Raw genomic sequence first — 22533 nt, forward strand, 5'->3', positions numbered from 1 at the left:
AATAATAACAATTATACTATACAGGGTGATAAGACATCAAAATTATACCTAAATCATTAAATTTTATATATCTGTAATTGAAATTGCAGTTTCTGTCACATATACACAGTGACGACATACTTCTTGTGAAGTTGTGATAGATGTACTATTGCTTAATTAAACCTGTGACCTGCGAACGCATTTAGGGCCCGAAAGGGACGCGCGTCTGCGGCTAGTACATCTTAATTTATCACTCCACCTTTACCTCAATATGTCCAATCAACTGCATCCTCAAACATACCGATCCACCGTAAGGCACGAGCATGTTACGTCAAGTACATGTACGAGTAATGTCAACAGCAACATTTTAATGAATTACTATATACAGGATCATCCATATCAAACAATTTAACAAAAGTTTAGTGAATTTATTACTTTCTTTGGTGAATACGTAATCCATGTTATTTTTTATAAATATAAAAATATTTATTGATTAAAATTACAACGTGATTTTTTGGATTTTACAGTTCTACCAGCAGAAGAACAAGAAGAAACACGACACAACACAGTAAGAATAATTAACAAAATAATACACAAACACAAAAATAACAACAAAAATAAAAATAAAACACAACATATTAATAAAACAATCAACAGAATTAAACAAAAACTAATCAAAAATAACGCAATTATAACAATAGCAGACAAAACCAAAAACTTTGTAATTATTAACCAAGACGAATACATACATAAAACAGATACATTCTTAAATCAAAACAATTACAACATACTAAACAAAGACCCAACCAACAAATATAACAAAATAATTAAAGGAATAATAAATAGCAATCCAGAAATTAACAAAAACAACAAACATAAATACTACATACAAAATCCACAACCACCGAAATTAAACGCACTACCAAAAATACACAAACCGACAATACCAATTAGACCATTAATAAATTTCAAAAGCGCACCAGCATATAAAATCTCTAAACTTATATTACGACAATTAGAAGCAATAATCAACCTCCCAAACAAATACAACATCAGCAACACAACAGAACTAATAAACAAAATAAAAAACATACCAATCAATAACAACACAAAACTATACTCATTTGACATAACCAACCTATACACAAATATACCCACAACTGAAACAATAAACATAATACAACAAAAAATGATAGAATCAAACACAGATACAACACACATAAAATACTATACAAACGCATTAACACAAATACTAAAACAAAACTATTGCTCATTTAACAACAACATATACACCACAAACACGGGGGTCACCATGGGATCCCCCATATCAGGTTTCATTAGCGAAATTTTTCTACAGACAATAGAAGAAACAATAATTAGAAACATAAAACAAAAATACACACATTTTCAATGGTACAGATACGTAGACGACATCTTATTTATCATACACGAACAACATAATATAATAGATATACAAAACATAATCAACAACACACATAACAACCTAACATTTACCACTGAAACAGAACAAAATAACAGCATTAACTTTTTAGACATAAACATAACAAAACACAAAACAAAATTCGATTTTAACATTTACAGAAAACCCACAGATACAAACAACATAATCCACACCACATCACATCATCCACTACAACACAAAAATGCCTTCTTTAGATTCAGTTTCAACAGATTAATAAACACACCACTAGACGAAATTAAATACAACATTGAATACAATAAAATAATTAAAATAGCAATAGAAAACGGATACACACAAACGCACGTAAACAAAATATACAATAAAATCATAAAACAAAATCACAACAAATCCACAACAAAACACAACACAAACACAACCATAGACAACACAAACACAACCACCAAATTCCATACATTCCACTACATAGACAAAGATACATATAACATCACAAAAATATTCAAAAACCATAGAATTGCCTATAAAACAAATCAAAAACTATTCAACAAACTACAAACGCACACAACACTAAACACAAACAAATACAATAACAGCGGCATCTATAAAATCACTTGTAACACATGCAATAGAATATATATAGGGAAAACTAACAGAAACATGAAAATCAGATACCAAGAACACACAAACGCAATAAAAAATCCACAAACATACCACTCACACTATGCAAAACACATCTTACAACACAATCACCAACACAACACAATAGACAATACACTTACAATATTAAAATCATCCACAGATAAATTTTTAAACATTAAAGAACACATACAGATATACAAACACAAAATCAAACACCAATTACTAAACGAACAGACACACTCAATACACGACACAATTTTTAAACCACTTAACAAACTACACATTCCCACAAGCACGATAACACACAATAACACAAACACTTGACACACAAAACACCCCTAACAAACCTACTAAAGTCAGTTTATGAAGATGCCCTCTGGGCGAAACATGTTAAACTCAACAAAAAAACCTGTAAATCCAAAAAATCACGTTGTAATTTTAACCAATAAATATTTTTAGTGCTTTAGTAACAAGACAAAAAAAATAATTATTAAGTAAAGGCCTGAAAAGTAGTATTTTAATCACGGATGACTAAAGACGTGACTAAAGTACTTTAGTCACGACGTGTAAATTTTATTCATTTCATCAAAAAAGTTTACTTTTTAGCAGTTTGAAAAAAAAACTAAGACTATTTTCACTTTATATAAACTCAACCATCCTGTAAAAGTACTTCGAAAGCGAAATCAAGGAAAACGCATCTCCGCGTCTATAGCCAACGAAAAAAAACTTAATCTTAAGTGCACTAATTCTAAATTAACGCTGCGTTTTTTTTCTGTTTTCAACATGTCGAACACCTCGACGTCATCCGGTTAATTTTTTTCTTGCGCAGAGATGTGCTGATGGCTTTTTAATGTGCACCAACACGTTTCGGACGTCCTTGACCTTGTTTCCGAACCAAATACAAAATACAGTTTCGAATTTACACCACACCTCATGATTTACTCAAACATTACTATATATTTAAACCTTACTTCAATTTTTTCTTCTCAAAAAGTAAAATTTCCTAAAAAAATTCTAGCCTACAATAAATACGCATTATGAATATGAATGACTCTTAACCTACAAATATAACTAAACTTAAAACTTAAACGTGTTTAACTTTGTGGCCATTTTTTCCGCATAAATTTACATTGAACTGTTGTTTAATTTCAACACGAGGTCAAGTTCAGTTTAAAGCCTTAACGCGACAAGTTTTGTTTCCGCTATTTACATAATAGTCATAGATAATATAATAGAAACCTTTTTCTCTTGACGCAGTGGACAGTCGTAAGCGTTTTGTGTGTGGATGGATATTAATAGAAGTTATTTGTACAACCTACTTTCCTAAATATTTTCTACAGAATTCGAGTATGCGCGTTTTCGATAATTAGCGCGACAGCGACAGCGCTGTTGCAATTAATGTCAAAGATAATCAATCACTTAAAAAAATAACCTCAAAATTAAAATTAAAAACAATTCACAACTAACGCCATCTATGAATCACTCATTCAACTTAATCCTACAAAGGGATAATCTAACCTCAAATACCTAACCTCAAACCTCAAACCTCAAACCTTGACAGTTATTCATTCATTCATTAGTGCGTATTAAATGTATAATCCACACACTCGATGTTGATTAGAGTGTTTTGCATATATACGTCATAATCCTATGTATTAATATCGCGTCTGATGCGGTAAGTAGCGAGTGTATTTATGCAGTCCAATAAGTCGATTGTCGTTTATCTAATTGACCGCTTTGCGAAATAATGAGCATGTCCAGCACGCGGAGGACACACGAGCTGATTTAATGGATCGACGTACAGTTAACCGCCGCACACGGCAGAAACACAGTCGCCAACGGTCAAAAAAGCATTTTTCGTGTCGGACGATGATAGTTTTTATGCGGACGCGCATGGACTGCTGCTAAAGTACATGAAAATACGCAAATAGTTGGTTTGATTGAATACTGGATTTACGGATTGATTTGTTTAATCAACAGTTGTGATTGTTGCTATTGTTAAGTGTTTCGTTGCAGTTGACATGTTTGTGTGGATTTTTTAACCTCAAATTCCATTATTGATATTTTCAGGTGGAGAATTAATTCTGTTTAATATTTACACGGTCGTGAAAGTTTTAGTTTAAATAGGTGAAGTATACTTGTATGTTGTATTACGGTTGTATTATAGTTTGTAGTGAAAAATACATAACCTCTACTTTATAGCTACCAGTGTTATTATTAATGGCGGGTGGGCGTTTGGCGGTATTTTGCACGGTATTGATATATTTTACATTATGCGCGCATTTAACGAGTCCGAATTAAGTGTCTCTTCAAAACGCGTTATTTTGGTTATACGAGTTTGGGGCTTTTGTGCTGCGTGTAATTAAAACAAGCTGAAATGTCATTAACTAAAAAGATTATAGTGTAATTATAATTTATGTTGGAATTATTCGTGAATATGAATTTAAATATGGATTTATAAATTAACGCAACTACGAAAGTATTAAAATTAATTTTTTTTTTGTAAAAATTGCGAAAATTTGAAAAAATTATTTTTTTTTTAGAAAAATTAAGAAAAAAATTAGTTTTTTAAATGATTGACAATGATTTATATGTATATTCACACGCAATGTTTTTTTATTTCTTTATTACCGCACAAGACATTATCTACTATTAAAATTAAATTAAAATAACGCTATTATTTATGAGGATATAATTTCGGCGATGTTTTTATTAACTAAACTACTTCCATATAATTTAATTATTAAATTATAAAATTAGGTAAATCATAATAAATGGGACTAGTTTTAGAAAAGAACTTTTTTGCAATTTTTTTTCTATTTTTTACAAAAATTTTGCAAAACACACTAAATTTTACATTATTTGCTGAAAATAAAAACAGTATTGTTGAAATAATATCAAAATTATACTCTATAACCTATACTTTAGGTTTATCCTTGATTATAAACTAATTATTGCCATATATTTGAATTATAAAATTAAAAATTTGGAGAAAAAAAAAACGTTTTTTTGCAATTTTTCCCGTTTTTTGCAAAAATTTTACAATTTTTTGGTAGAAAAAAGGTTAAATTTTTCATTTACAGAAATAATTGTCATAAACTTAATTTTAGCCTAAATTAATGATTAATTATTGCTATATAATTAAATTATTGAATTATAAAATTAGGTAATTCTTAATAAATGGAACTAGTTTTAAAAAGGACTTTTTTGCAAACTTTTTTCTATTTTTTTACAAACATTTTGCAAAAAAACACAAAATTTTACGTTTTTGCTGGAAATAAAAGCAGTTGAAGTAATATCATAATTATGTTCTTTAACTCGTGTTCCCTAGGTTTATCCTTGATTATAGACTAATTATTTCCCTATATTTGAATTATAAAATTAAAAATTTGAAAAAAAAGCGCTTTTTTGTAGTTTTTTTTTTCGTTTTTTTTTCCAAAATTTTACATTTTTTGTAAAAAAAGGCAAAATATTATCTTGATACAGAAATATTTGCCATGAACATAATTTTAACATAAATTAATGACTAATTATTGCTATACAATTAAATTAATGAATTATAAAATTTAAAAATTTGGAAAAAAACGTTTTTTTGCGTTTTTATTCATTTTTAGCAAAATTTTTCAAAACGAGCAAAAAATTCACATAATATTACGTTACTTGACAATTTTTGCACAAACAATAAACATTATTATGATAAAATACCAAAAATGATTTCTTTTAACCTTAACCTTAACTTTAACCTTGATTCCATCCCAGCATGATCTCATGCAGTTTCGGAAAAGCCCGAAATAAAAGAATACCCGCTGTTGGCGCTCAAGGTGGTGCACCTTCACATATCGTCTGGTGGGCAGCGTCTGCGATGCGGTCGAATGACCTGCTGGCCTGGATTCCCCAGCCATCGGGCTGCTCGCCATCGGAGTATACCTCGAATATTGCTCGGCTCGCTTCTTCATTCCGTTCGGTGCACGTGTTACCAACAAATCACGGAACGAACACACCGCGTGTGTTGGTATATACGAATCATACACTCGTTACGCGTACCGCGCATTCATTCCGTAATCGCACGACGCTGCGTGGCATTGACATCTACATCGGCCATTGTCATCAAATCAATTATCTCCCGGATTAGTTTATGTGCAATTTCCGCTTAGTGCAGTGCAGACTAATTTTGGATTAATTTCAACGTAAAATTTACGAAAACGGTGAGTAAAATTCAATTTGATGAAAATCTAGATTGTAGGTGAAAAGTATCACGGTTCAATTAGCATTATATTGCTGATGTGATCATTCTACATAACCTATATTATGTCCTGTTTGACTTTTGTAACTGATCCAATGCATACATTAACACACAACTCACGTAAATATTTATCGTATGAAAATGCATTACATTGACCTTATTATTCTATATTTATTTATTTCAATAGACTAAAAATACTTTCAATTCGTGTGTGTTGAGGCTTTTAATATTTTTATAATGTACTGATAATTGAATGGTTTGAATGGGTGACTGAATGACGAATCAGTTTCTATGCGAGGATCGAGTGAAACTCGTTTAGACGCCAAATTGCTTTTTTGACGTGTATCATGCAAATACGATCTGACACGATTTCCTCCTTCGATGGAACAAGATGACAAGGCGTGCAAAATTCTCAGCGCGCGGCGAATGCGAACAAGAGCAACGGACCGACATTGCAACAGCTTATGGATGGCTTAAATTCAAAGTATCCGCGATAAAAGCAGCGAGAGCAGAGCGAAGAAAAAAAAAAGGCGCACGCAGCGATAAATTCCGAGTGAATTCGATTTATAGCAGTCGCATTCACCGAATAAAATGAAATGAATAATGAAAGCATAACTTGTTTAGTGTTTGTGATTGTGGATGCGCGCTAAAAATGAGAGGAAACTAATTACAAACTTTGCGTCGTTTGATCCCAATGCGCCACAAAAACTTTTCTGATTCAATTGTCTTGTAACTCGCTACAGTTTACTTCCGCGGGGTGCCACGGGTGCGAATTAAATTGTTTCGGGAAATAAATTAGAAAAGTTGGTTATTTCTTTAGTGAATTTCGGGGAATTTACATTTATAACATGTATGAGTAGTGGTTTTTTGTGTGTGTTTTGTAGTTATTTTTCTGCTGGGTTTTATTTCGACTTTGAAACGATCAATTCTTCTTCGTCGCAGCTTATTACTTTGAGTAGAAGGCGGACGGCGAACGCTGGAATTGTATGACAGAGATTTTTCATCATTTTCCACGCCACATTTACGATATTTACGATATTGTGTGCGCAGATCGTTGACTTATACAAAACACAAATTCACAGGGTGATAACAATTCTATTTTCTTATAAAAAAATAAAATACATGAAATAAATGAAAGTAGAAAGGAGTTACCATGTTCTAATTCCATTTCCGTATCTTGTAATCTTAAAATCTTATTTCAATTGAATCTAGTTGAGATTTTTTTCTTTTTTTGTTGTAAAAAGTGTGTTTATAGAGGTAATTCGTTATGTAAATTTAAATTATCTTTATTTACTTCCTTTGAGATCTAACGGTGTTTTTCCTCTCTGTACGCTTAACATCTTGCATAATTTTAACGTTTAATACAGATCAAAGTAGGATGGAAGCTCTATCATTGTGTGAAACGTGAAAATCAGCTTTAGCCAAATTGTAGTGTTGGCTCTGCCGAACAACAACTTTTAATAACCCACATACATACTTTCTTTCCACGAGTGTTGCGAAGGTCGAATAAATGTGAACGATGTGAACGCACGGGCGATAGTTCCGTGGCACCGAGATAAATCATCTTGCTTTCAATTCTGGCACAATACGAGTAGAGCACGGAGCACGGAACTTATTGGGAGCCGGAATCAGGACAGAAAGAGTACGAGTACTTCTTGGAAGTTTGGTTTGGTTTTGGTGAATTGACTAAAGCGATGTTTCTGATAACTAACGGTCGGGTATTTCGAATGAAAGTGGAGGTGTAGGTGCTCAAGTGTTACTATATTAGAGTTAATGAATGAATGAAGGTGTAATAATACTTGCTATATTTTTATAGTCATTAGAAGTGCAGTAATAGTATTATTACGAGTGTTATTTGAAGCGGCACTAGAAATACGTAAAAACGTCTTTTTTGCGTTAAAAAAATTGAAAAAATTGAAAATATTCTTTAGCCATAAGACGTGCAATTAAATTCTCTTTCTGATAGTATATTTGAAAATTTTATGCAATTAATATTTTCGGAGATATTGCATTTTTTTAAAAGTATTATTACAAGTGTTATTGAAGCGGTACTAGAAATACCTAATTAAAAATTAGGTTTTTGCTTTGAAAATTGAAAAAATTAAAAATATTCTTTAGCCAAGATATGCGCAATTAAATTCTCTTTCTGATAGTATATTTGGAAATTTTATGCACTTAATATTTTCCGAGATATTGCATTTTTAAAAGTATTATTACGAGTGTTATTTGAAGCGCTACTAGAAATACTTAAAAATTAGGTTTTTGCATTGAAAATTGAAAAAATTAAAAATATTCTTTAGCCAAGATATGCGCAATTAAATTATCTTTCTGATAGTATATTTAAAAATTTTGTGCAATTAATATTTCCTGAGATATTGCAGTTTTTTTTAGAGTATTATGACGAATGTGATTTAAAACGCAACTAGAAATACCAGAAGAAAACATTTTTTTTGTGTTTTGTGTTTAAAAAAAATTAAATATATTTTTTTGTCCTAAGATGGACAATTAAATTATCTTTCGTCCAGTATATTCCTCAATTTTGTGCATTTAATATTTCCCGAGATATTTTAGTATGTTTAAAAAATTTTATGCAAAAGTTATTGAAAAACCGCATAAAACAAAGCAAAATCATTTAAAATCAATTTAATTTGTCGATTCTTAAAATTTTATAGCAAATAAACATTGTTTAATGTTTATTATTGTCATTCCAAACCGCAAATACTCTTAACCTATTTTAATACCTTTTTTTTAACATGTTTAAAGCACTTGTCTAAAATTTTCATTTAAACTCGCAATAAACTTTAATAACCCATAGCATCGCAATCGTTAGTGGTCGCGGAAATGAATTGTCATAAATTGCTGCGCACGTTCCTCTTAATTTAAGCGTGCGTACCGCACCGAAGAGACACTCTCGAGGGAGCGATAAATTTCCTGAAACAACCGACGAAACACTATACTGCTAGTACGAATACATCGACAACATTCAACATCGAACAACTTCAACATCCACTTTGTGATATTGCAACAATGAACCTACTTTTCCTATATTGGTAGTATATTTACACTAAGAAATCCAAAAATAACGCGCCATGTAATTAATTACATAAGTAATTAACTAATTAATATTTTATTAAATGTTATGTCCCAGCTGATCATGTTGGTTAACAAGGTGCGGTCGGTGCGGTCGAGTGAATTCACGTTTCACATCCACCCTAGAGTGTAGTGATAATGATGATGGCGGCAATGTCAGAAGGGATAAACATAGTGCACATGTAGGTTTAGCTGCTGTCGAGTGTGGGTGGCATTTCAGAAATTCGTATATGGTGCATTAAATATTTATCATGTACTTTTATATCTAGAGCAAATACACGATACATTTTGGATAATTGAAATTGAATAATATATTAGAAAGAAATTTTTGGGAACATTTTTTTATTTTTATCTTCAAAACAATTTTTCCATGGTTTTGAGACATGAAAAAGGATAATTTAATCACGGATGGTCAAAATCGTGGCTAAAGTACTTTAGTCACGGGTTTTAGTCATGGCTGGAAGCTTATACTATTAATTTATTAAAGCAAAACTTTTTCCACGGTTCCGAGTCGCCAAAAATTATATTTTAATCACAGTTTGCCAAATGCCGTGACTAAAGTACTTTATTTACGGGTTTTAGTCGCGGGGTAGAGGCTCCCAAGTGTCACTTAATACTTAATATAATATTTTTCTACTTTCACTTCTAAAGCACAGCTTTTTCCATGGTTTTGAGACACAAAAAGTGGGACTTTAATCAGGAACGCCCGAAACCGTGACTAAAGTACTTTAATCACCAATCGTAGAATATGAGCAGAATAAAAAAAAAAAACAAAAAAATTACATTGCTAATCGTGGTTAAAGTGCCACTTAGCGCACTTGATATTTAAGATACTATTTTCACGTTTTTAAAACAATATAAACCCATAGTTAATACATCAATGGATAATTATTATAATTCGTTAATTAAAATTCATGTTGAGTTGGTGCTCGACCCGGAATTTACTCCACTTGACTCTTCTGTGTTCGGCTCGGCTGTCGTTTCTAAATTGCTATAGCCTCTTGCGACTTTGCGACGTATTGCTTTGGAGAATTTGCATTTTCTAAATAAGCGCGCGCGCGAATTTACATTCATATTTCGGAATTAATTAAAAGTGCTTCGGGAATGCGCGCGCCCGCAAATCCCGCACGATAACATCGCCCGCCGGTCGTGATTTTCTGGTATTCCCCCGATTCGCGATACGCGCTTAGTAGCTCACTATTTAAATCGCGGTCGGCAACCAACTCTACCCCAAAGGAATTCACACCGTCATTAGCCTCCCCCATATGTGTGCAAATACTTTAATTACGCGTATTTTCATCTAAACACACTGTAGATACATTAAAACATGCATTTCTAAACTAATTTCATAAAAGGCTTCACACCCTGAATAATTAATTCAAATTTCCTGCTTGATGTACTTATGTTTTCCGCCCGAAATTTGACGTCAAAAAGTGTTGTTGTTTACTTTCGATAAATCATCGTTTTCACACCGAAATGAAGTGAATGAAGTGTGCCGAAAACGAATTCTAAGCGTGTGATTTATTTCCTGAGAAAATAACAAAACTATGTACCAACATATTCTATAAAAGATTTTTTATTATTTTATTTTTATTTTATTTTTAAAGATGTTGTTTTGATTTGACCGAGATTTTTTCACATTTCACATTTCACATTGCGTTAATAAGGATTCGTTTTATTTGATGAATACTTTTAGTGCTTTATATTATGCTTTATTATTATATGTGTGTTATTTTTTCGCTTCATTACTTTGGCTGATGCGATGTTTGTTTGGTTCGCGTTTTCGGGAGGAAAGTGGGTTAAATTCGGCGCGTTCGTATTAATCGACGTAATCGAGTATAACACGGATTTCTGGCTTACTTCGCGCCGGCTCGGACTCGTTATGAATAATGCGCGAGCATTCCGAATCGAATTTTAGTGTTTTCCCAGTTTAGTATGCTTAGACATGCATGAGTGTAATGTGTGTTGCATACGTTAACAGCTTTATAACCTTTACAACATCCTCGGCTATTTTCAGCTAAATTATTTAATAAATTAATTTAATTAAGCAGGTGGTCTTGGTTAATATAATTAACTCATTCGAGGTTGACTTCTTCGTCTTTTGTCGGGCTTCGTCTTGGTGCGTTTTACGACGCTTTCTAAAACCAGCGCGCGCGTATTTTATTTTTATTCGTTGTTTTATGACCACGACGAGGATTCGTTTTCTTTCGGGGTTAAGTGCGCCGGCCGGCTTGTGATGAAGGTATACAACAAGCGCAAGAATGTAACGTAAGGAAATCAGAAGATATCCGCGCCGAAATAAATAAAACTTTATCGTCCACTTTGTTAGTAATACTCTGTATGCGTCGCTAATGGCGGAGTGACATCTGGCGGCCATTTTAAGATTAAACCTAACCTCAAATTAAATTTTTTATTTTTTTTGTTTTTTAGATAAATGATAATGGCCATAAATCATTGCTGAAGATACAAGATGGAACAATGGAAGCGTCGACGCCAGCAACAAATCACAATCTTTATCCTGCTGGCAGTGTTTGGTCTTGCAAAGAGTACAAGCTGCGATGATGCGCCGATTGCAATGTCGCGGCTGGACCGCGAACTCACCGCTTACGTAGATAAAATTTTTAGTGTAGATAATGTCACGGTGATGCCGGGCGTGGGCATCGAGCGGGTGCAGGACAATGTTGAGAGTGATAGAAGTGAATTTAGTAGGAATTGCACGCCTACGCACGCCGTCGAGGATTATTTTTATGAAAAATGGAACGATTTCAGTGAGCGGCATGTTGTTTCGCTGAATTTACCTCAAACGGCGAGATTCCTCCAGAGTATGTACCAAAAATTATAATATTAAAGTATATTAAGTATCTAGTGTGCTAAGTGGCACTTTAACCACGGTTAGCTACATTTTTTACTTTCACTTTATTTCCATGTTTAGTTTTTGTATTTGAATTTTTTATTTTAAAACTTTGAGTGTCCTGTGACTAAAACCCGTGACTAAAGTATTTTAGTCACGGTTTTGGCCATTCGTGATTAAAATACCACTTTTTGCACCACAAAACCGTGAAAAAAGTTGAAAAACATTTTAAACATTTATTTTTCATATTATTCAGATCGTAAAAGAGAAATTTTTGTTATTTTTATTTTTTTATAATTAACATGAACCTACACGTGATTTTTCCACTTTTTAACCTCGCGTGTTGCGTTGATAAATAATTAAAACATAAAAATACTCATATTAACTTTTAACCATCCATCAAAAGCGATCAATCGATCAATTAAAACTTTTTTGTTCAGGTACTGGGAAAAGTTCGTTCCTAGCAGGTTTTGGCATGGGTTTTCTCGCTTTCGCGCTAAAAAAGTTGCTGCTTCCGGTGTTTATCGGCGCGCAGCTGGTGAAGTCAGTGCTGATCGCGATGTTCCTGCCATCGCTCCTCGGCAGCCTTGGCAAAATCGTCGGTAAAGGACTCTCGACCTTCTCAGGCGTATCTGGTGCCTCTGCAGGCCTTGGCGGAGGCGGTCAGCAGCCAGTAGAAGATTTCGAGTTCAAAGACACCGGCGCATACAACAACAACAATAATGAACCGGCTGAATCCAGTCTGACTCTAAACGTTGCGTCGAGCTCTGAAAGTCCGCAGGAAGCAATGAATAGGTATTATATTTTTGTTAAATTAATTACACCATTAGAGATAACAATAAAGTCGAGCTTTTGTTGTGTTGTGGATTTTTCTAAAGCTTTTGTGTAAATTTTTTGAAATTTTATTTTAAACGCTTTGTGTGTTTTAGATTCGGTTACGGGAACAATCGCATCTCGGATAATTACTACCTGCGTCAGCCGAACAAGAAGACGGATTACAAAGTTTTCCACAAGATACCGACGTCGTCGCTGCTGCTGACGACCTACGATCCGTTCTACAGTCCGCTGTTGTCGCGCCTCGACGCCGTCTTTCAGCAGCTGGGTTTGGGCAACACAAAAGCGCGCGATGCCGAAAAGTGTCGCGAGCGACTAGTCTGCATGATGTATGCTAATCCGGCCAAGTATGCGCCGTACAGCAATTTGATTTCGGCTCAATTAAGCAGGTAATTACTCACGGTGCAATTTGTCTGGCTTTAAATCGTCCTAGACCGGATTAAATTTACTCAAAGCGGACAAAAACTGCTTTATAATGCATAAAGAAATATTAGGTTTTTGTATTCAAACACATGGCACACAATTTTTTTTTCTATTTTTGTTTTTCCGCTCGAGAAGAAAAAATTACAGTTTTTTATGTGAAATAGCAGTTTTTGCCAAAATTGATTTTTTTGTTACTTTTTTTCGAGCTTTAGAGTCAAGAAATTTAATTTTTTTCTATTTTTTTTTTGCCAAAACGTTTTTTTTCAAAAATTTTTTTCTAATTTTTTTTGCAAAAACGTTTTTTTTTCTAATTTTTTATTTATTTTTGGCTAAAAATTTAAAAATTTCTAGTTTACTTCACTGTTTCTAAGCTATTATTCGACAAAAACTTTTTTTTATCATTATTTTTTGCAAAAAACTTATTTTTTCCAAAAGTTTTATTCAAATTTTATTTTTTTCGCCCTAGGGCCCAAAAACAAGTTTTTTCTCATCTAAAATATCTATTTTTACAAAAATTCATGTTTTGACATTTTTGCAAAAAAATTGATGTTTTGCAATTGATTTTTGCAAAAAAGTAACTTTTATTCCCAAACACTCCTGTTTCAAAATGAAAATCGTATGATGAATTGTAAACGCTAGAGGTATGTTTTGGATTGTGATAAAACAACATCAACAACGACGTCGACGCTTGACGAGCGAATAAATGAATCAGCGCGAAAAGTGTTTTCGATACACTCACACACTATCCACCGGCTATACGAGTAGAGACTAGCGAGAATTTCCACGAAGTGGCGGTGGAATCGATCGTCCAGCCTCCGGCCGGCGGCCGTCAAGCCCGTCATTGAAGGGAATGTTGCTGATGTCATCGCGTGTCCTTAATATCAGTAACGTCAACAGCATCGGGCGCTGATTTTTGTGGAGACTCGCAAAAAATACACAAAAGCATTCAATTCTCTAAAAAACACCAAAAAAATCTCCACTACACTCGCGGTAATATTTTCAACAAGCGCGTTGTTTTAATTTATCAGATTCATCATCCTGTTGTGTATTGGATTCTGTTATTATTTAACGGTTGATGACTTTTGTTACATATCCGGACGCGGTTGGCACTACGCGGACATGCCGATAATAAATCATATTTTATTGCAGAGCTATGTTTTATCGACACGAGGAAAAAATCTAGCAATTTATATACGTAATGAAATCGTAAACTACGCAATAAAATCGTCTAAAATATCTTCCTCTACCAGATTTTCAAATATTTTTATTTATTTTCTTATTTTTATTACAGGGAGCTCAACGAGTTGCGAAAACCATCCTCAGACAATCCGGAGATTCTGCGCTTCTTTAAATATATGAAAGCGGCGAAAGATGGCCAAGATGGCGAGGAGTGCTTGGCGCACACAGGATGTTCATCCTTGCAGCGAGTAAATTCTAGTCCTGCGATGCTCACCACATTCAACGATATTAATAAACTTGTACAGGCTAGAAATCTACACTAACGCAAAAAAAAAAAATGGCGTTGGTGTTGTGGCGCCATCTAGTCCCCGCTAGCTCAAACCAACTTATACATTCGAACATGGCGGTTTTATCTTAAATCTGGATGAGTTTTTTTGCAGCTAAATATTTACTATAATTTTTACTACTTGCAAGTTCAGCAAAAATTTTTCTGAAAAGAAAAAAACAGAAAAAAAATTTGCTGATTTTGTGACGTGTAAATAACGACAAACGGAAAACTAAAAAATATTTCATTTCATTTTTCTTGATAACTTGTATCTTTGCTTGATATTTATTGCTACTTATTTATTTATTTTATTTTATTTATTTAGTTTAGTTATTTATTGAAATACGAATAGACAAAACTGTTTTTTGAACATAACGGCATTGTAATGATATTGTTAGTGTGTGTAAAAATAAAGATTTCGTATCGGAGTGTACTATTGTTGATTGTTAATTGTTAATTGTCTTTGTTAAAGTACTAAATTTGCATTTTTGATAAGCATATCAAAGGAAAAGAAAGTTTTTAGAGCACATGCTTTGATATTGCACGTATTACGTAAAAATTACACTGTGTAAGGTTGGATTTTCCAAAATGTCATTTAACACCCGGATCTTTCAACTTTCTCTTCACGTCTTCGCGTTTTTACGGTTAATTCATATTACATCAAGTTAAATGAACTCCACGACTGCAGGAAGATCATTAAGATGAAGATTAGCAAACGCAAAAATAGATGAAAGTGAATTCGTCCTCGGTTTTTCCAATTTAAAAGTCAAAGTAGTTTAATTGCATTTCTTCAAAATGACATAACCTTTCATCATCATTCTGAGATTTGTAACACTTTTGTTTACTCTCTTACTACATTGGCCCACCGAGTCAAGTACAATGTCTTTTGAGTAGTGAAAGTAGAGTGGGTTTTCACAATTACTTAATCTGGAATAACCCCGCACCTCCACGGCGCCTCCACCCTACATATAAAAACAAAATCTCTTACCTACTAAAACACATTCAAACTTAAAAGTTGATCCTGTCAACTACACAATTGTGTATATTAAGTTGCATGCATATAAACACGCAGAATACCCAAAGACTTAACTTAAGTCATATGGCTTAAGACTTAAGTCAGTCCCGGTGTGCTTGTATCAATACTGTTATTTGACCTAGCACGTTTTGTTTACCGCATAACCTGTACAGCGAGCGCGCGTGGAAGACATCTCTCAGCATTCGAGTGGAGTCAAGTGAAGCTCGGCGGCGTTGATATCCGATATCAACAATTGTGATACTTTGTGCATAATTGGTGTGAAGAGAGAGGAAAAAAAATGCCACGACGCGCGGTGATATGTTTGTGTTTGTTGTTGGTACACGCGCTGCCGCCATCTAATGGCCAGCAAGTGGTCAGTGATGGTGTGGAGGACGAACGTCAAGGTAAGATGACACCTGATATCTTAATGTATCAGCAAACATGCACGAAATTCGATGTCGTAATAAAAATTTTATTGTAAAATGGATAAAAACGTGATGTGAATTTAAATTTTTAAATAAAAAAATTGGAGGAAAATCGTTTTGGAATTCTTCTATACGCTGCAATACGAATTGGATTGCGATGTGTGGTTGGAATTTCAATGCGACGTATTTAAATAAATAAATAACTCACCGTCGTCGAAATATTCCGAGGTACATTTTGTTTGCACTTTTCGCGCGTGTATTTGCACTGCAAAGAAATGGAGACTTGTCGCCGGTGGATTTTTGTTTGATTTGCTTTTTTCGGTTTTTGCTTCCAGGACGAAATCTATTGGACTGGATCGGGCTGGGGACGGGTGGAAACAACGATCCGTACTTGTCCAGAGCAAACGCTGCCTGTTTGAATGGAGATCTTGCGGAATGTTTTAAATCCAGAGCTTTGAATACGTTTGATGAGTTTTTTGACGCTACAAAGGTATATATTAGTTTTTTCTTAATGTTTTGTGTGTATTTGGTTGCATATATTGTTGTTTTATGTTTTGTTTTATTTTAAGGATTCTGTTCAATTAACTGAAAGTGCAAAAGTTGTCCGAATGCCTGATAATCAACTGCGAGCCATTGAACGTGAGCCGTTTGAGTTTTCTCAAATGCCACGTGCCGATGAACCCGAATGGGACCAGCTGGTTAAATTTGTAATGCGTAAAGTGGAAAAATTCATGAAGTCAACAGCGTTGGAAATTTCCGTTGATAACGAAGTGACTGAACATGGCAGATATACTCCGAGATTCGTTGATGAAATCGCTGATGAAATTGACGTCATTGAAGACAAGAGAGATACTTTATTCAGTAAGGCATTAAAAATCACCTAAAATAGTATATTAAGTATCAAGTGCGCTAAGTGACACTTTACCCACGTTTAGCCACGTGATGCTTATGACATTTTTTTAACTTCCACGTAATTTTTCCGTTTTGCGTTGCATTTAAAATCACTTACGACCAAACGCAAGCGCAAGTTCCACCCCGTGACTAAAAGCCGTGACTAAAGTATTTTAGCCACGGCCATGACTAAAATAAAACTTTTTGTGTCTCAAAACCGCAAAAATCGTAAAAACAAAAAAATATGATTCAATAACCAAATTTATTCTTTTTTTAGATCGTAAACAATTGAAGAAACTCTTCATCCCACTCCTGCTGGTATTGAAAATCTTCAAATTAAAGCTACTGCTCTTTTTACCATTGATCCTGGGCTTGGCTTCATTCAAGAAATTTTTGGGTTTTCTCGCCATCGTCATCCCAGGCGCAATCGCCTACTTTAAACTCTGTAAACCAGATTTCCAGTCGGCGTTCGGCGGTTTCCCACACCATCAAGTCCCACAGTACTCCCCGGCCGGGATCGGCTTCCACCCGCATCACTTCCGTGAAAATTCCTACGCGCATACAGAATACCCAAGTGTGCCGGATTACGCTGGACTCTACGAGGGTGGTCACTACGCGAGCAGCGGTTATCATAATAAAGGAGGCGGCGGCGGCGGATTTGCGTTCAAGGACAGTTCCGCACAGAACCTCGCTTACTCTGGATATCAACGCAGCAACGAGAAGGACATCCAAGCCGTCGAGACCACAAGCAAGAAGTCCATCTTACCCAGCTCCAAGTAAACTGATTGCTTCTGGCGTCGTCTCTTTGATTAACTCGTTGAACCGCCCCCTCGAGGGCAGCTTTATGCACGTAGATTGTTTGTGCATGGAGTTAACATCTGCTTCTCTTCTATGTTAATGCCTAAGTGCCAACTCTGACTGACAGTCGAAGGTTACCCGAATATGCTTTGTACATGTTTTTATTTATATTCATTTTCATTTATTTAAATATTTAATTAACTTTATGTGATATATACATACCAATATTTTATTTAAGAATAAAAATCATTATTAAAATAAATTTATTTTACTTTTAAACTTTGTTAAACAAGCAAAATAACAAAAATAAAAAAATGTTTTTGTTTGTGTATATTGGGTTGCCTAGCACAATACGCGGTAGCTGTGTTTATAAAAAGCAATTATTATCTTGTTGTGATTGGAGAAACTTTCAGAGCAGTAAACTTGTTAAGTATTTGTCACCACGATGCCAATGTTCGTAGGAAGTTGGGGGCCGGCAAATTAGCCGCCGGCAGGCAACGAAGGAAAACTCCGAAACTAATTCATCGCAGACTCCCCGAGTAACGAGGAAGTTTGTCGCAACAACAACACTGTGAGCAACGCCTACGCACCGTGTTTGTCTATTGGCATCTTCAGACTCTATCGAAGTTATAAAACCGTAAACAAGAAGTGCGCCAAGCGAGGATTTCGATCATAAATAAGTAATGAGAAACATGGAAAAAGCATCATTGTGAATTTCCGCTTCTACAATAGGAAATGACACTGAATTAGTTTATGCAAATATACAGAGTGTATTGCTTTCGCTAAACATTTAAAAATACGATTTTAAAAGCAAAACTTAAATGGATTTGATGCGGAGATGTTCTTTGTGTAACGTAGTTAGAAAACTCCTACGTCGTGTTCTCATTTTCGCGGCGTATAGAATGTTGTCGGACGAGAATATCTTGTAGAGGTTCACGTCCGAGGCCAGCATGGTACACACGTCTGAAAATGAACTTGGATCCGCACTTGGCGTGCGTGTGGTTTAAGCGAGTTGCGCACGAGCAGTGAGCGCTCCTTTAGGGCAGCTTAGCCGTTAGGGTATGCGCAACGTAGAAGTGTGCCAGAAGAGGTCAAACGCGGAAAGAACTAATGGCCTTGACCGTGCACGCTGCATTCAAGGTCCATTACTGACACACATACACGCATATTTCAGCGAGTCATCAACAGGAAAAACCACTAAATAGATTCGATTTAAAATTGGGTTAAAATTCGACGATTTACGATTATTAAAAGGTGAAAAATGTTTATTTATGACACGTTCGAAAATGTTAGCAGATGAAAGCAACTGATTAGGAGCGCCAAAGATTTTCTGACCTACTACACAGTCATAAAACGCAGATATTCCAAACGCGCCTAGACTTGATCTTTAATTTTTATTGCTGGCAATGTAAACTTTATCCTAATTTCTATTAAATTTTAAATAAAATTAAAAATGTAAATTTGGTTGCCTATAGATAAAAATTTAGGGGTTTTAGAATCAGCTCCATATAACTATTGTTTTTATTTTTATAAAATTTGGTAAAAAATGCCTAATGAAGAAAAAATGTTCTAAAATTTAACAAAATGTTAAATTGGTTGCCTATATTTAAAAATTCAAAGGTTTGAGAATCTACTGCACATTACTTTTGTTTTTTATATTAAAATCACGTAAATAAATTTCAATTAAAGAAAAAAAACAGTTTTTATGTTAAAAATTTGTTGTAAATCTGTTGCTGGTATTTCAAATTCAAATTTATGACTTTTCCACTGATGCCATGAAATCAGGCCGGAATGCAAAATGATGATTAGTGAATATCTGACCCAGACCTTGTGGCGATGTTAAAACGCGCATCTTCACCTTCTTCGCAGTGGTCTATGCGCGCACAAAATTTTCTACAGCCTCTCAACTGTGCTCACTACACATGTATTTGCACATGATGATGACCTCTCTTCTCGGATATCTTGAAACTTCGTTTTCTAACGCGCCGAGACAGGCTCAACTCATAAACCTACACAGTATCTTTTTGCCTAATAATGTTTAATTACGCGAAGTACACACCTTGCACAATTTTCACTCCTGAGTGTTATTTTTAGAGGTCAAAATCGACTTTCTTGCGTTTCCACAAACCAGTAACCTAATGATGGATAAGTATACGGTGCGCGTGAACAATGCAGATATTGCGAGTGTTTAAAGCTCACAATTCACATTCAACACCCACCGATGTCCCGGAATGCGAAGACTATTAATTAATAAATAGTCTGTTAAGTGCACGTTGCCTTTGGACGACTGCAACAAAGCGCATTTTCACCATTTTCACATCCACTTCGAAGATCAAGAATAATTGCACTTTAAAGCACTTACAAAAATAAAATAAGTGAATAAAATTGTGTTTTATGAGCAAAAATAATATTCTCGGCGTATTTCCTTCGTTATTTAAGAATATCTCCAAAAATTGTTAATATATTTTAGTGATTTCCATGAAACTACATTAGAATTAAATTCTAAATGTAATTGCAAAATAATTGGTACTCTGACTTAACTTGTTTTTGAGTAATCACATAAAACTTAAAATTTTAATTAAAACTTACTTATTCTTAATATATTTTTTTATTTTTTATGAATGTCTCAGAAGATTTTTAACATTTTTTAATAATTTTTTTGAAAATGTATTCAAAATCTAATTCTACATCTATTTTTGAAAGAATTAGCACAGTGACTTAAACAGTTTCTAAGTAATCACTTAAAACAAAAATTTTTATTTAAAACTTACTTATTCTTAATATTTTTTTATTTTTTATGAATTTCTCATATAATTTTTAACATTTTTTGATAATTTTTTTGAAAATGTATTCATAATTTAATTCTGCATCTATTTCTGTAACAATCAACACTGTGACTTAAATAGTTTGTGAGTAATCACTTAAAACTTAAATTTTTATTCAAAACTTGCTTATTTTTAATATTTTTTATTTTTTATGAATTTCTCAAAAGATTTTTAACATTTCTTTATAATTTCTTTGAAAATATATTCATAATTTCATTCTGCATCTATTTCTGAAGAAATTAACATTGTAACTTAAGTAGTTTCTGAGTAATCACAAATTTTTATTCCAAACACGTGTATTTTAATCATTTTTATATATTTTTTATCAATTTATAAGCAAAAATAATATTCACATCCAAATTTTTTACTCGTCTGGTTCACATCCGGCAAATATAAAATATTTGCCAATGAATTTGATGCAACCTCATCCGATCACTCTCTAATTAATCTCAACCACGTTATAAATTTCTAATTAAAATTTCATTCATCGCTAAACTCAAAAAAAATCAAAAACTTTTACTTTTACTCGTAATTATTTATAAATCTACATTTTTCGGAGTAAATAAATGGGTCATGCGGATTTAGAAAATTGAATTTTCTCTGTTACAATCAATAGATTGAAATCCATGCGCGTTTGTGTGTTGGTAGTGTCTACGTTTGAAATAAATTGTCACTTTATGGCAATCAGACAACCGCGCTCCGGTGCTTTCTACACTTGATTTTTTCCATTGCCAGAGTCCTTTTTCACTCTTGACCACTTCATCCACTTGCGCCAGTGTGTTAGTCGCTCTTTCGCTTTTCTTGACTTCTTCGCCGGGCGAATATAAACAGAAAATAAACCAGAGCGGACATTTAGATTTTTTTCGCTCGACGCTCGCGTTTTTCTAAGTAGACATCCGACGTGTGTTTTTTTCATCTGGCTTCAGGTTTTACATTCAAGACGAATGAAGAGTACTTGGAGAGATATCTTGTCGGGGCGGTCGTAAAGCTGAGAACTTGATATCTTGTGGCATCAGATCTGTTTATGTCTTTTTATATTTTATTCCACGCACATGTTTCGCCAGTGTATGAGTGTTAGTGGTGTCATTATTGTTAATGGAATTTTTATTTTTATTTTTATTTGTCACGTTTTACATTTTTGATGTTTTTCAAATTTTATTAGACACAATGTTGCATGCGAGATTGTTTACAGCAATTATATTAGATAAATCTTCGATGGCATATGTTGGATGCGCGAGAAAGCTTTTCGTTCTTTTTCTTCTTCGGCGGCGCGCAGCTTCTGGTGATGCATTCGCAAAAAAGGTAAAATAGAAAGTGGAGTGCCGTACGAGAAACTTGAACTAGTTAGGTTGTGGCTGGCGCGGATTGAAGTCGTGTATTAGTTGTAAGATAGATAGATATATATTTTTTAAAGAAGGATTTGACTTTCAGGATACGCGCATAATTTATTTATGAATGATTGCTGGATCGATATCGCTCAAAAGACGCACGTTGCATGATTTACGATTCACTCATACTTTCGTTTGCCAACTTTCGTATTTGTGCATAATAATTAATAATTCACAAGGCAGCAAG

At 33.9% G+C, this 22533-nt stretch overlaps 2 protein-coding genes across 5 annotated transcripts; both read left to right on the top strand.

Moving 5' to 3' along the window:
* Positions 1–5968: 5968 nt before the first annotated feature.
* On the top strand, positions 5969–15437 carry Osi24 (Protein). Of its 4 annotated transcripts, none has more exons than XM_065299579.1 (5): positions 5969–6264; positions 11823–12214; positions 12684–13038; positions 13173–13466; positions 14792–15437. In XM_065299579.1, exons 2-5 carry the CDS (start codon positions 11863–11865, stop codon positions 15000–15002), a joined length of 1212 nt encoding a protein of 403 aa, XP_065155651.1. In that variant the 5' UTR covers positions 5969–6264; positions 11823–11862; the 3' UTR covers positions 15003–15437. The 4 variants fall into 4 exon arrangements, with proteins under 4 accessions (XP_065155651.1, XP_065155649.1, XP_065155652.1 ...); XM_065299577.1 differs by lacking the exon at positions 5969–6264 and adding an exon at positions 11376–11716; XM_065299580.1 differs by lacking the exon at positions 5969–6264 and adding an exon at positions 11376–11660.
* A 692-nt stretch (positions 15438–16129) lies between these two features.
* Osi2 (DUF1676 domain-containing protein Osi2) lies at positions 16130–18346 on the top strand. Its single transcript, XM_065317970.1, has 4 exons — positions 16130–16423; positions 16780–16934; positions 17014–17305; positions 17613–18346. Exons 1-4 carry the CDS (start codon positions 16318–16320, stop codon positions 18113–18115), a joined length of 1056 nt encoding a protein of 351 aa, XP_065174042.1. The 5' UTR covers positions 16130–16317; the 3' UTR covers positions 18116–18346.
* The last annotated feature ends 4187 nt before the right edge of the window (positions 18347–22533 follow it).

The sequence above is a fragment of the Atheta coriaria genome, unplaced genomic scaffold (assembly GCF_025399875.1).
Source record: "Atheta coriaria isolate IRGN ID8LTWV9N9 unplaced genomic scaffold, Caltech_Dcor_3.1 hic_scaffold_3_pilon, whole genome shotgun sequence".
Taxonomy (NCBI): Eukaryota; Metazoa; Arthropoda; class Insecta; order Coleoptera; family Staphylinidae; genus Dalotia; species Dalotia coriaria.

Coding starts and splice junctions, on each gene's coding strand:
- Osi24 (XM_065299579.1), top strand. CDS start 11,863: ATGGAACAATGGAAGCGTCGACGCCAGCAACAAATCACAATCTTTATC. Junction 12,215..12,683: donor AACGGCGAGATTCCTCCAGA/GTATGTACCAAA, acceptor TTTTTTGTTCAG/GTACTGGGAAAAGTTCGTTC. Junction 13,467..14,791: donor ATTTCGGCTCAATTAAGCAG/GTAATTACTCAC, acceptor TTTTTATTACAG/GGAGCTCAACGAGTTGCGAA.
- Osi2 (XM_065317970.1), top strand. CDS start 16,318: ATGCCACGACGCGCGGTGATATGTTTGTGTTTGTTGTTGGTACACGCG. Junction 16,424..16,779: donor TGTGGAGGACGAACGTCAAG/GTAAGATGACAC, acceptor TTTTGCTTCCAG/GACGAAATCTATTGGACTGG. Junction 17,306..17,612: donor CAAGAGAGATACTTTATTCA/GTAAGGCATTAA, acceptor TTCTTTTTTTAG/ATCGTAAACAATTGAAGAAA.